This window comes from Accipiter gentilis, chromosome 8 (genome assembly GCF_929443795.1).
Source record: "Accipiter gentilis chromosome 8, bAccGen1.1, whole genome shotgun sequence".
NCBI classification, from domain to species: Eukaryota; Metazoa; Chordata; class Aves; order Accipitriformes; family Accipitridae; genus Astur; species Astur gentilis.
Genome location: NC_064887.1, coordinates 13,996,000 through 14,010,328, shown reverse-complemented (window position 1 = coordinate 14,010,328; position 14,329 = coordinate 13,996,000). Strand labels below are relative to the sequence as shown.

General features: G+C 34.2%; 1 protein-coding gene across 7 annotated transcripts in view; it reads left to right on the top strand.

Annotated features, from left to right (window-relative positions):
* Nucleotides 1-14,329, top strand: part of ZZZ3 (zinc finger ZZ-type containing 3) — a 63,252-nt gene that overhangs the window by 40,207 nt on the left and 8,716 nt on the right. For 6 of the 7 annotated variants that reach the window (XM_049808577.1, XM_049808582.1, XM_049808578.1 and 3 more), the window contains exons 4-10: nt 5,288-5,426; nt 6,871-7,018; nt 7,101-7,219; nt 7,523-7,594; nt 7,764-7,865; nt 9,291-9,386; nt 13,568-13,720. In XM_049808577.1, the coding sequence (XP_049664534.1) occupies nt 5,288-5,426; nt 6,871-7,018; nt 7,101-7,219; nt 7,523-7,594; nt 7,764-7,865; nt 9,291-9,386; nt 13,568-13,720 (829 nt within the window). The remainder of the gene's footprint in view (nt 1-5,287; nt 5,427-6,870; nt 7,019-7,100; nt 7,220-7,522; nt 7,595-7,763; nt 7,866-9,290; nt 9,387-13,567; nt 13,721-14,329) is intronic. The other variant, XM_049808583.1, reaches the window with a different exon arrangement.

Below are 14,329 nucleotides of genomic sequence, written 5' to 3'. Positions count from 1 at the left end.
ACTGATTTTATTACATAAATTACAATAATTTCTTGCTACAGTTTTCCATTGTTAATAAGGGTCCCCTGCTGGCTTTATAAAACTATTTTATATATTGTCAACTTTAAAAAATACTGAATGGAGTTGCATTAGCGATCTAACAATGGTAAATATTTAAATAAGGGGAAAAAAATCATTGTGATAACAATGCAAGTGTTTTAGATCCGTATATGGTTCATGCTAAAAGCAAGTAATAAACATTTAGCTATGTGTCTGTAAGATTGTCTGAATACTATGTGAAAATTTGAGGCAAGTCAAAGTTGGGTGAGTTTATATATATAAGTAAATGTGAGAAAGTTCATTATATCATTGCTTCAGAGGTGATTATGTAGGTTGAAAAAGATGAAATAAGGACTAACTTTGGACTGGCAATGACCTTCTTGTATTTATTTTCATTTGGGAGGAGAGTAGAAGTAATACTGTTTCCGAGTTTCTATCTTAAAAGTTGAAAAAATGCATTATAATTATGTTGGAATACTAGATAAGGAAAGTCCAACAAATAGTGCACAGTAGCGTTTTGAGAGGCCTCTTACTAATTGCAAGTTTTTGTGTAAGTTTGCTTTGGATAAAGCCACTCAAGATGAAAATTCTTTTTTTTATGGGTAAGACCAGTGGCAGAAAATTCTCTTATGTGTTCGTAAATGTTTGAGCATTAAGACTTTGTGTAGGGGGCTTGTTTTTGGATGAGGTTTGGCATTTTTGTGGTGTTTGGTGAATGTTACCAACAGCCACTTTTGTGTCTGCCCCTTACGTTGTTGAACAGGACAAAACTGATGCTTCACATTTATTTACTGCAATTTAACTGAAAAGCTTCACTTAGTTATTTTATTCCATGCACTAGTTTGAATTAGCTACCTAAAAGTTAGAATCTTCATTTTGTAGTATCAGTTTCTCGCATCACTCATTCACTTAAGGTTTAAAGTACAGTATGTTCTTCTCCTGAAGGGAGAAGAAACCTTCAGAAACCACAGAGGGACTAGCCTCTGTGACTGAATGACTCTTATTGGAATACTGAAATGAATTTATTTTAAAATGCTGAATGACATGGCCTCTTGTACAGGCTAGTGTTAAGTCATTTAGTATAAAAAATAAGAGTAAACTTAAGAAAAATGCTATTCTTAAGGCAGATTGACTCCATATATATATATATTGCTTTCTAAAGCTCGTTGTTAGTTCCTGCTGCAAAGAAAATAAAATCTGTGATGTAACTCTGGGTACTTAGATCTGGAAATGTAAATATCACAGGATGGAAAGAATGGGGGGAGAAAAGCATCTTGAAAGTAGATCTCAGAAAATTGGATCAAAATGGAAATGGGTCTCATTAAGGTACTAGCTATGTTATTTTCAAGCTTTATCACAGACAAGACAGGAGGCTGCTGTGTCCCTAATCGCTATTAGAACAAGGTTCATGGAAATGAATAGTGTAATAACTAATGGCTTATGGCAGAACTTCCATAAATATGGCTCTGCTATGTGATAATTATTTCATGGAGCAATCCAAAAGAGTGGAGTAGTTATTAACTGCAGTAGAACAACTGAATCAGCAGGAGTCCCTGCTGATCAGTATCAATCTTTAAGAAGTGGCTTTCCTTTTTTAAATATTAGTCCCTCAAAAACCTATGTTAATCAAGGTTTTCCAGCATAGAGATACTGAAACTGTTTCTATACTGTACTGAATTATTCAAGTGTTCATCTGGAAGATTCCTGGCAGTTAACATGATTTAAGAAATTACATGAGTGTTTCAATACTGGGATTGTGGAAACATGGAATTACATTCTGTAGAATGAAAGTTTTCCTGCAAAGAAAACTGCTTCAGGTTTTGTATGGGCTAACAATTTAGTAATTAGAACTGAGAAAAGCGTAACTTCAGTCAGTTAGGGGGTATGACTGACTCTGAGTTTACTCAAATTACACATTTTTAGTTGTATGAGTTTGTTTTGTTTTGGCAGAGGATGTGAGATAATTTTCCTTGGTGATTCCTTTGAGATCTTTCAGTGAAAATGATGTAACTGTAGCTGGATAATTTAGAGGTGGTTGCTCTTTGATTGCCTCATTGAAGGATGGAGCCAGTTTTGCAGCAGAAGAGTGAGCAAGGTTCCAGCTACTTTCTCTTTACCTTCATTAGGCCTTTTAAATTTTGGAGAATGTTAGTGCAACTAGAGGAGGTAGTTTAAATCATAATTGTTGTGCTTATTTACAAAGAACCTTGGAAGATGGATTGTAAAATTGTTCTTCACGTTTTTTTCTTTTATTTTAAATAGCCTTGGAAATTATGCACACAGTGTCTTTTGCTTAATGCAGCAGAAGTATTATGTTACTGTTTGAGACTAAGAAGCCAGAACAGACAGAGACTTCGTGCTCACCATGTGCGTTGTGATTTGGCTTACTGATTTTTCAGAGAAATACTTGGCTTTATTACAGTCATGTAGGGCCGAAGAACTAAAAGCCTGCACAAACACATGAAAACAGTAGAGGTTCAAAACTTAAAAGAATCTATGCAGACGTGTTATAATAGTCGGTTAAACAGTCATGTTGGAATTTAGAAGGACATGCAATGGTTTGGAGAGAATGCAGTACTGCAGCAAATCTAAAGTACCTGAATATGGACTATGCAAACTATGTATTTCAGGGTTAGTATTTTCAATTTTTTCTTGACAATGTAAGACCCCAAAATGAACACTTTCATGCATTTCAATACTTCTGATATTCACTTGATAAAATTGCAGTCTTATTCCTGGGCTTTAGAATATTCATTCATAAAAACTGAATATGCAAGTTAGAGTAATACCTCCAAGTTAATACATTTCTTTAATGGAGGTACAAAAAAGTGCCAGGAAATCATTTTGTCTGAACAGTTTCCTCAAAACCCCCTTTTTCTCTCTTGAATTATTTCATGATAATAGTGCTATGTAGCCACAGATCAACATCACATGACCTGTTTTCAAATGATGACATTTTTGTAATACCTACGAATGTTTTAACAAGGGAAGTAAATGGAGTTCAGTATTCTTGTTTTGTTTATTATTTCTCCCAAAATGTAATTTCTTCTCTTTCCTTTCAGACTTAATTATTTAAGGCCACCTCATTAAGATAATTTCTTCCTCTACTTTACACATGTGAATCATCATTAAATTAGCACTTCATCTAAATCACCAACATTTGGTTGCTTTTTCTTCTATGTATGTAAAGGTTTAAAATATTATTTTCTTTCAATTTCATTTGGAAAAGCAATCACTTAAATACAATTTGAATAAGTGACATAAAATGGCTCAAGAAAAGAAAGGCAGGTATTTATTTAACATCTTCTTAGATACAGATTTTTGTGCACGCTACTGAGCCTCTGTTACCGTGATTAGAGCTAACTCCAGAGTCTTGTATAGAAGTTTTGGCACCTGCTGATAGGAAAAGGCTTTCTGTTGTCCAGGTTAAATCATCTCCCCATATAACATTAAGCTCTTCTGTGTTGTTACAGCTGCATCTACATCAATCACGTTAGCAGCCTGCCTGTGTTTCATTTATCTGGAGCGTGCAGGGCAGGCTTCTGCATAAGAAGTGCTGTCAGTCCGCCTAAGCATGGACAGAGGTTGCCCAGCGCAAAGCTAGGCAATGATCAGATGCTATTTGTAAAAACTGAGTAAAGATTTTGATTTCACATATGATGATTCCTGTAAGCCTGAACAGTGGTATTGTCTCAGGCCAATTTTGATGTGCCATCACTATTTTTGTAAGTTATTTCTGAAGTTTGTTTTTTACCTGTTCAAGAGTAGCCCCATTAATTATCTTCCTTTATGCAAAGTTTTTTTGTTTAGAGGAAACTGGAGCACTTTTCCAGTAGTGAAAATAGTCCACTATTGTTCCAGTATTAATAGCCTATTTAATAAGCATTTTAGGTCTTAGCTGCATATAAAGCTGAATATGTGCAGACAAATTGAAGTCATAATAAATTCATAACAGAATTGTATCCTACTGTTTTTAAACAAGCTCAGTATTTTAGTTTCAAACTTCAGAATGTATGGCTATATTTTATGTTTTCAAATATTACATTTGAGTGGAAAGAAAATTACCCTTTTTCATGGGGAGGCAGCAGTTTAATGTCTAGGTAGAAACTTAAATATTTGATGGTACAAAGCCTGTATTTTGCCTTGAGGCTATTTACTTCCCTCCACTTAAAGTCTTTCCCAATTACCAGTGCAGTCAATTGAAAAACTTGGCATTAGCTCAGTAACCTCTGGATCTTTTCTGTAATACATGTGGAATTCATTGTGTTAGGCTTGTCTTTGTTTTACCAATAATGGAATAGAATGAAAATTTACTGAAATACTGTAGTAGTGAATAGATCTTACCTGATTCCTGTATACTTTAGATGGCATTTTGTGGTGAACTGAAATACAGTTGTAATATTAAATGTCAGAAAACATTTTCATGAAAAAAAATTAAGTTGATACATAATAATTTGCAACATCAGAGGCCATTAGAAACCACATGATTTAGAAACTGAAGTGAAAAACGGTAAAGCTAATAAAAGGTATTAAATGTACTAACCTACTTTTTAAAGGCTGTGCAATATTGTATTATGTACTGACTCTGAGCTAGATTTATAGAAAACAGTTCAGGAAGCATGCATTATTGGGTACAGGTATGATAGTCACATCAGTGATTCTCAAATGTATCTGTTAAATAGACAATCAAAACTGTGTGAATCTAGGATGACAGGTTTGAGGGAACACTGATATTTTCATTCAACTTCTATATTCTTAGAGGAATCTGTTTTGTATGCATTTATTTTGCAAATTACTTATTCCTTGGTTTATTACTTTTCATAAATGATTCTGGTATTCTCCTCTAAGGTGAGGCTTCCATGAAATGTTTAGATACAGTTTCTAAGCCATTCCTGTCCACGCTGTGGGTGGTTGAACAAAATGTTAAAACTGGTAGAGTCATTTGTATTGGGGTAGAAGGAAGCTGATTTTGAAGTGGAAGAGAAATTAGGTCATTTTGTTTGTGGTGTTTCTAACTTTGTAAGCAAAGCTTGTTGGTTTTACATTTTTTATGGGTTTATATAAATTAATCTACTACTTAAAATAGATTTGATATTTTTTATATAATTCAGTAAAAATGTCTATGAACTGTTTCAGATAAGCTATGAAAACTGGTAGAAGCTAGTAGATAATCATGGCTAGTATTTTAGATGGGGGGATGTCACATTCAAAGACAAATTTAGTGAGATGTTTTCCTTTGTCTCTGTAGTTATCAGAGACTATTACAGACGATTGCTGTACTCGAGGCTCAACGTACTCAAGCAGTTCAAGACCTTGAAAGTTTAGGCAGACACCAGAGAGAAGCACTGAAAGATCCTATTGGATTTGTGGAAAGACTCCAGAAGAAGGTATTTCAATGAGCTTTTCTTAAGTCTTACTTGGAATTAATTTTTTTTTTAATAACCAGTAATTTGTCATCTGTAGAAATCAGAGAATTCCATATATACTTAAGATTACGAGTTTAAAATCCTTTATCTGCTTAGCAAAAATGGCCCTTTGTTTTCTTATTTAATCTGTAAGATGTAGGTCTTCAATGTTTTTATTATATATGCTTTTTCGGGATTTTTTTTTTTTTTTTCTGTATGCAGAAATGTAATCTTTAAATTTCTAATTGTAATGTAGGTATTTTAAGACAACCTGAAATCTACAGGTGACTTGAAGTAATTCATAGTAAGGCATCAGATCAAGAATTCATAACTTTCCTCATTAGAGAAATTAAATGTTGTGCTGCGAGTGAATTTGGTAGGGTACTTTTTAAAGAGCAGGAAATGTAGTTCATAACCTAAAACCAAAATGAACGCTAGAAAACATGCCTGAGTTCTGGATAACATAATAGAGTATTGTCTGATGGAGGAGAATTAATTCTGATAAGGAAACATTTTCTTTTCAAGCTTTAAAAAAAAAAATTGTTCTAACAGGGATACTGAAAAAATGTTTAAAGCTTGAATACTTTCTTGCTGCCATGTCTACCAGTGACAAAGATGCTTGACCTTCTAGTCTGCTGGCAATAAGTTCTATTTCAGTGAAGAATGCAGTAGGTATTTTATGGTGCTCTTTTCCTAGGTGTGTAGAGACCTAGGTTTACAGAGAGGTCTGATGTAAGCCCATTGGTTTTAGTAGTTGTCTTTCCATTAAATTTTGAGATGAGTTAATAGCATGCATGATGTAATAGTGTTGCATTTGATAATCATTGTATGGGGAAATACTAATCATAGTTGAAAGTGTCTGGTGTATTTTTGTCTCCGAACCAAGGGAATGATACTCTTAAGGTCAACCTTTAAATAAAGTGGTGAGTTTTGCAACAGTTGTGTTTTAGACAGAAGACAGCAAAATCAGTGTAAAATATACATTGATTTCTTTGATGGGAGGAGTTTAGGTTTATCAGATGATAGAATTCCAAATCTTATTGTTTCCTGTGTTATGAAAGGTACAGATCCTGGGCAAACAGTATGTTTAAACAAATAAGAGATAGACAGTAACAGGATATTGAAGTCAGAAACACCTGATTTCAGCTGTGAAATACATGCTTTAAAGATTTATGTTCAATAAGCCGTCATTGACCGTGCCACTGCATATTTTATATGTACTGTTGTGTATTATTCTTGAATGATATCTTCTCCTTAAAAATACTGTGCGCTGCATGGGACTTAAAAAATTCTGATTTTGAATTCTGCTTTTAGCTAAAAAGCAGCATCAGGTTCTCATAACTTTTCAGGGTTTGTAGTTTTTTTGTTTGGATATACAGCATTTGTGTTAAATATTGTTTTTCACTTTTCATTCTTGTTTTTTCAGGTTGATATGGGTCTTCCATATCCTCAGAGAGTCGTTCAGCTCCCTGAGATTGCCTGGGACCAATACACCACTAGCCTTGGAAACTTTGAGAGAGAATTCAAAAACCGAAAACGTAACAGTAGGAGGGTGAAGCTGATTTTTGACAAAGGTAAAAGGAAAGTGGGCATACATTACAAGAAAGAAACTACCAGTGTGGAGGTTTAATAATTCCTTTTTTGTGTTGCTTACAGTAGGTATACCTGCAAGACCAAAAAGTCCTTTGGATCCCAAGAAGGATGGAGAGTCTATTTCATACTCTGTCTTGCCTTTAAGTGATGGTCCAGAAGGTTCTACAAACAGTCGTCCACAGGTAGTTGTTAGGAAAGGAAAGATAAAATTTTACAAAATAGTAATTTATGAATTTTTTTTCTTTTTTAATACAGGTATGTAGATAATATTAACTGTTACTTCAGATGTTAATGTTGGTGAAGACATGTCATTCATGTACTCAAATCAGAGCACTTATTTTTGGTTTAGGCACATTTTATTTCAAATTTTCATGCACTTATTGCTTTGGTTTTGGTTTTACTTAGGTAGGAAAAGGGTTAAAATCAAGTTATCCTAACTACTTTTTCTAAACATGTATTCCATTTTATACACTGTATTTGAGCAGATGATAAGAGGGCGACTTTGTGATGAGACCAAACCTGAAACTTTTAACCAGCTGTGGACTGTAGAGGAACAGGTAATGGGAAACTCTTCCATTTTGTAGCTGTGGTAACATACATGAGAATAAAAGCAAATTGTGTTTAAAGCACTTAGAAGTTCAGTAACATGTATGTAGATACTCATCTTTTGACAACTTATACCTCTACTAGGAAAGATGTATTTATTTTTTTCCTGTGTTGATTTAGAAAAAACTTGAGCAATTGCTTCTGAAGTATCCACCAGAGGAAGTAGAGTCCCGACGGTGGCAGAAGATAGCTGATGAACTGGGCAACAGAACAGCAAAGCAGGTAACAAGTAAAACAGTTTGAGAAGTAATCCCTTTCCTTGACTTTTCTTTTTTTTCTTCCTTTTTTTTTTTCTTTCTTTTTAAAATTTTTTTCACTTTTAGTTTTCTTTTTTTTCTTTTTAAGCTTTTTAGGAAGCACTAGGAAGAGATTGTATCCAGGTTTCTCTTCAACACTGAAGTAATTTGTTTCTAATTTTAGGTTTTTTTCTGTCAAAAAACCCCACAATTCATAAACTGAGGGATTTAAAAAGAGGGTATATTTTTTGTAACGTTCATAATGAAAGGAATAAAACTTATTTTGCTAGAAAAAAAAAATTGCCTGGGCATTGTTTGAGTGCTTGTGCTGTGGTAATAGTGATGTCAGTCACTGCATTTTAGCAGTTGATACAGATTCACAGAAGATTTATTTGTAGATGTCTTTTTCCTTTGAAATAGCAATAAATAAAATCCACATCTTTTCTGTAATTACTTACTTTTTCTTAAAAATGTAACAGCAGGACGTGCATTTCACTAATCACGATGCGACTCTTAATCTCAAATAAACAAATTTTAAAAGTGCACCAAAGCCCATGACAAAGCTGCCAGACCTAGTTGTTCGTTAGATTTTGACAGCATGCATTTAATTCCATGTAGCAAGTGTAGTGACACCACTGTTCTCAGACTGAGTTAATTTGGAGTGCTGAATCTCTTGCATCTCAATACTGTAGAATGGGCAGATGTGAATACTCACAGACAGAAGAATTAGTTCTCTACTGGGGCCAAGATCCACAGAAGGACACAGATGTGGAGATGCCAAATATTTCTGCACCTAACTTGTTGGGATTTTTCCCCTAAAATGACATAATTTCTCCATTTTGACCAGAAATAAAAAATACTGGTGTTCTGTGTTTACAGTATTTTACTTTCTCCTATTTCAGTTGTGTGCTTTCAGGTAAAAGTATACTCAAGTATTTCCATGTACAAGATTACCTCATCTGTGATCATATCTTATATACTTATAGGTATATTTCTCCATACCTGAAAAAAGTAAAATATATGCTTACTTATTTCAAAAATAAAATGTAGAAGTACTTTCTCTATGCTAACTATGCGTAATTTATCTGTCACTGTTAAGGAAGAGTAAGTTTAGCTTCAGCAGGCAACAAACTATTAAAATTCTTTCCTTTCTATCACAATTTTTGCTGGATTTTCTCTGTACTTTGAAACAATGGCAGGTTTTTTTCCATGAAAGCTTTCAAAGTGTCTGGAAATATTACAAATGCAGCATTGGAAGATAGGTAATGGTTAGAGTAGTTGTTGCAAAGTAGAAAATGAGGATTTCTTGTCCTTATAGTCTGAATCAATGTAGCAATGCTGGCAAGACTTTGAAGGGAAGGCCTGTTACATTTCATTTGACATTTAATTGTTGCATGTTGTTTTTTTCTAGGTTGCCAGTAGAGTGCAAAAATATTTTATTAAACTGACTAAAGCTGGTATTCCAGTTCCAGGAAGAACTCCAAACTTGTATTTATATTCCAAAAAGGTGAGACAATATTACAGCAGAAATGCTGTATTTCTGTTTGCATTTACATGCAAATTGAATCTAAATCATTACTCTTTTCAATAGATTTAAGTCTTGATTAGTGCTTTCTTACTAACTAGTTCCACCTTGCATGTACTTCTTACTTAATAATCTTTTTCTTTTGCCATTAGCACTGTAGACTGAGTTGGGTGTTATTCTAGTTTCACATCAACATCTGTTAATTACATCTCTATCAAATCTTGGGGACATGAAGTGTCAGAAAAGAGAACATAACAGTTGGATCGCAGGCTGAACTAACAGGGTTGAATGATTGGTCTTGTGGTACTTTTTCCTCATTTGTAAGTTTACTGTAATTGATCTAGAAGAGGATAATCAGAACCCTGTTAGAAGAGGATAAGGAGCCCTATAATTCATATTGTACAATTATCTTCTAATTAACAAAACCACAGAGCATCCTGAACTAGCACAAGCATAGGCTTAAGACTGTAAAGTCATGTTTTATTTTGAATTGCAATATATATGAAGGTTAAAAGAGAACGGTCATATAAATGACCGTTAAAATTCGGTGCTTTTCCTGATCCTGGAATGGATTAAAAAAGAATATGGTCCTGACAAATCTTCTTAATTTGCAAAAGAAAAGACTAGATTTGTGCAGACCACTCATATATCTTGATATACATAATGTGGTACTCTTGGGTACTAATGAGGAACCTAGACATTTGAAGAGGGCAGTCTCAGATTTTGTGGGGGTTTTGTTTGTTGCGTTTGGGCTTTTTTGCTAGTGTTGTGTTTAAGAGAGTTCTTTAAAACTTGTTACAATGACATTTTGTAGAGTAACATAAATTTTTTTGCGTCCAGGTGTCCATGATGTTTTCTAATTAAGAATAGAGTAAGCCTTACATGGATTCTGCAAAAAGGCAATTTTGCAGATTTAGTCCCTTGAAAGGTGGGGAACAAAAGTTACTGCCAGAGAGACCCAATAGAAAGATCTACCACAGCTCATCTATAATGATTTAAAATGTTGCACACCTCCAGTTGTCTCCTACTATTTTCTTAAGTTACTGCAAACAATAAGTGCTCGTATCAGAGGCTTTCCATTTTGCCATCCATCATGGTAATGCCATTTTACTTTCACCAGGATTTTAATCTACTATTCTGTATAAACAGATGCATGGAAGGTGCAGACATGACTGCCACCTTGTCTATTGGAAAAGCACTTTCTGGCAGAAGAACCAAAAAACCAGCTGGAAACATCGACAGTTTACAATACTAAGGGGCTAATTTCAAAAGGGTTTTAAAATTTAGTTCTGAAAACTGTAATCCTTTGAGTTCTTTATGTCACCTCACCATTTTAAATTACCTTAGTCACATGTCTTCTTTCCTCTTAGTTTTATTTGGAAAGACTGTTACTACAGAATGTGAGCAATGCTGCCAGGCAGCAGATCACTGTATTTGATAAATAGTGGGAATACTTAATCAGTACCTGTGTGACATTTTAACCATATTTTTCACGAATTTGAACAGTGATCCATAAAATTCTTTAACCCCACTGCTCTTCATACAAACACAGTATAACCAAGAAGTGAAACATATTTTTTATTAAATTCTTAACATTCTCATACTACAATGGTAATGCTGCCATCCTACAGATTTTTCTTAAGCTTATGTGTAGAACAAATCTAATGCTTAGGTCTGTTTTCACAGTATGATCCATATCCTTATTACCAGGTCATAAGAGTAAGGTCATTGTGCCCTGGTTTGTATTGAAGTAGTGTCTCCATTTTATATTTGTATCCCACATAAGATGTACAGCAGATGAAAAAATCAAACAAATAGCGTATGTGGGGGAATTGAGCTCTCAGTCTGCTAATATAGCTGTCTACTTAGAGCACAGATTGACAGCACTGTACCAGGCTGTAGTTATTCCCAAGTCTCCAATGAAGATAACAATGTGGCAGAAAGGAAATGCAAGGGGCATTGGAAGCCTGGGTCATGCTTGTGCTGTGCTCATTCTTATTTTGATATTGAGTATGCACATATGCTATAAACCGCAGTATCTGCGTTATTGCCAGTAACAGAAGTATGAAATTTGGGTTCTGATACTTAAAGCAATATCTATGGGAATAAAAACCATAGATATATTTAATGTAAATAATTGTCTCAAAAGGGATGCTTCACAAGAAGGTACTTGCATTCCTCCATGGGGATAGCCCAGGATGCTTTTTTAAAATGGTTACTGGGGAGGTGAGAAGCCTATTCAGTTGTTGAACATCTTGTTGAAGTTACTGTATATATTGCCTCATATGACATAATGTCTCTTCTGATAAGTGATACAGGAAATTAAACAGGATGAATCAGTTTATTTTCCTGAATAACCATTATCTGCTACTGGTGAAAGTAAAACTGAATCAGAGATTAGGACTCTAGCATTCGGTTCTTCAATTACGGCTTATCATTTTCAATTTAATGCTTATATAATATCATTAGTGCACCTGCTTTTAAGGTTAATCTAGAAGATACATTTCCCACAGGAAAAATTATTTTTTAACTGTCTGCTTTTATGTAGTATTTTAGTTCATTCTTCACCAGAAGTAGAATCATGTTAAAAAGAGAATTCAAATCCTCAGTTAAATTCCTAGGTCATAACAGTATGCATGACAGCACTACTACTTAAGCATAGACAGAGTTTTCCTTTCTTGATTTCCAGATCTAGTATTGAATGCAGATCTGTTTTCTATTAACAGAGAACTTAAATCACCATGTCATCTCAAGCTGAAATGCCATCTAACCTTACAAATGGAAGTTGGGGGCGGGGGTGTGAAACCTTAAAGGAAATCAGAAAAGCAGCAAAACACAGGAAGTCAGTGATCATAAGGCAGAAAGTGGAAAAATTCAACACAATGGATAGTACATTAGTGTTAGAACAAAATGTTCATATTTATTTTGTGCACTGTAGTTCTTCTGCAGATCTGAGATACCAGCTTCCAATTGTTAACTACAGACTTTATATCTTCCCTTAAGAGTGAACAGAGCTAATCTCAATTCCTTGTTATACTTTTGTCTGCATAGCTACGTTCCATCTAAGATAATGTGTGTGATCTTTGCCTTTTTAAACTGTGCACAACGGTAAAATAATGCTAGATCTCTCTTTAGAGGTTGGATCCCTCTATGCTTTATCTGTATGACGGAAGCTAGACACAGTGTAAGACAATTCTGTCTTTAATGATTATTAAAAAAACCCCGCTTTTCATACTGATGGTTTTTGATTCACACTGTTTTCTTTAAATTGAGGAGTGTAAGATTTGACACTTAAGGTGTCAAAATGCTGGTCTGCAAAGTAGCTAAGTAAAAAGTCGAGTCAGTTTCATTCACCCTAAATTTTTCTTCTCTGATATTTAATATTCTTCCATGGGGAATAAGTAGTAGGGGCTGAGTGCCTTTAAGTAATCTATTATAAAACTGCCATGCATTCTATAGCTTCAGACAGCATTAAAGTTGAATGGTTTTAGATATATACTAATGGAGTAATTTATCTCATCTAACATTTTTTAGGTTCCTTTTCCAGTCATTGACAATGAAAAAGAACCTTCAGAGACCAATTCTTTCTAACTCTGAGAAACCTCTTTTATGGTGGAATGAATTACCTTTTCTCTCCCTGGGCTAGGAAAGAAATCTGGACAATTAGCCTAGACTTGCACTAATTTGTGCCTTAGAAAATCTAAGAAGTTGATGATAAGTGTCAAGTATGGACTGGTCTCTTGAATCTTGGACCTTTGCAAAACTACTTCTTTGTTTAGGCTCATACTCACACCATTCATGACTCTTCTTTTAATATCTTTGCACCTTGGTTCTCGGTCTTAAAAATTGTAACAGTTTTATTTTCTGTTTTTCTATTGTTACCAGTCTCATCTATTTAGATGGTAGGGTTTTTATGGTAAGGGCTCACCCTTACTGTGTTCTTACCAAAGAAGTGTTGCACTGTTCATCTGATTTCACTTGTTATGGGGGAGAAAAACTCTAGCTGTATGAGGCTCTGATGTAGAGGTTTAAGTAAAAATAATTGGAGAGACGATAGACTGTTTAGTGCAAAAGGGCAAATTTCTGGCAAGGTTTTATCGATGAGCATTACTTAAATAATAGCCAAGGAATGTTTTTAAAAATATATCATTTTTTCACTGTAGTCATCAAGTAGACGGCAGCATCCTTTAAATAAACATCTTTTCAAACCTTCAACTTTCATGACATCTCATGAACCTCCAGTTTATATGGATGAAGATGATGACAGATCCAGTTTTCACAGCCATATGGATACTGCAGCAGAAGAGGAAGTATCGGTATGTCATTTAAATCAATCAGAGAATGTCTTGCTTTCTGCCATTTTAACCTTGTTTAATGAATAATATGAGGATTAAGCATCTTTGTCATAAAATAAACACCATCAAGTAAGTATTACATTGTGGCAAGATTCATGAGCCATTTTGTATTACGAATATATTTATATTATAAATATAAAGGTCTCCAGTTGCACAAAATTTAGATCAAATAAAAAAGGAAGTATGTAAAAGAATTAATAAATGGTTTTGTCTTGGAACAGCTCTAAAAAGTTTTAGCTGCATGGTTTCAAAAAGTGATCTGACATGAGATGAGTTTAAAAATCATATAAACTATGTAGTTATGATTCTGGTTGAAGATGTTAGAAAAGTTACATAGAGCTCTGGTAAGATTTGAATGCTATTGGCATCGTTGCTTTTTGTCTTCCTCCACTGGCTGAATTAATTATTGATTTCTTTTAAAATCTGCTTCAAAGTGTGAACAGACCCTGTTGTGAATCAACAAGCAAATTTATGTGTTTTTAGAGGCAAATTCTAGTAGATATCCTACCCCAATGTATTATTACATCAGGTAGTGTTCCACTTTCCTAATTTATCACATGCAATAACACT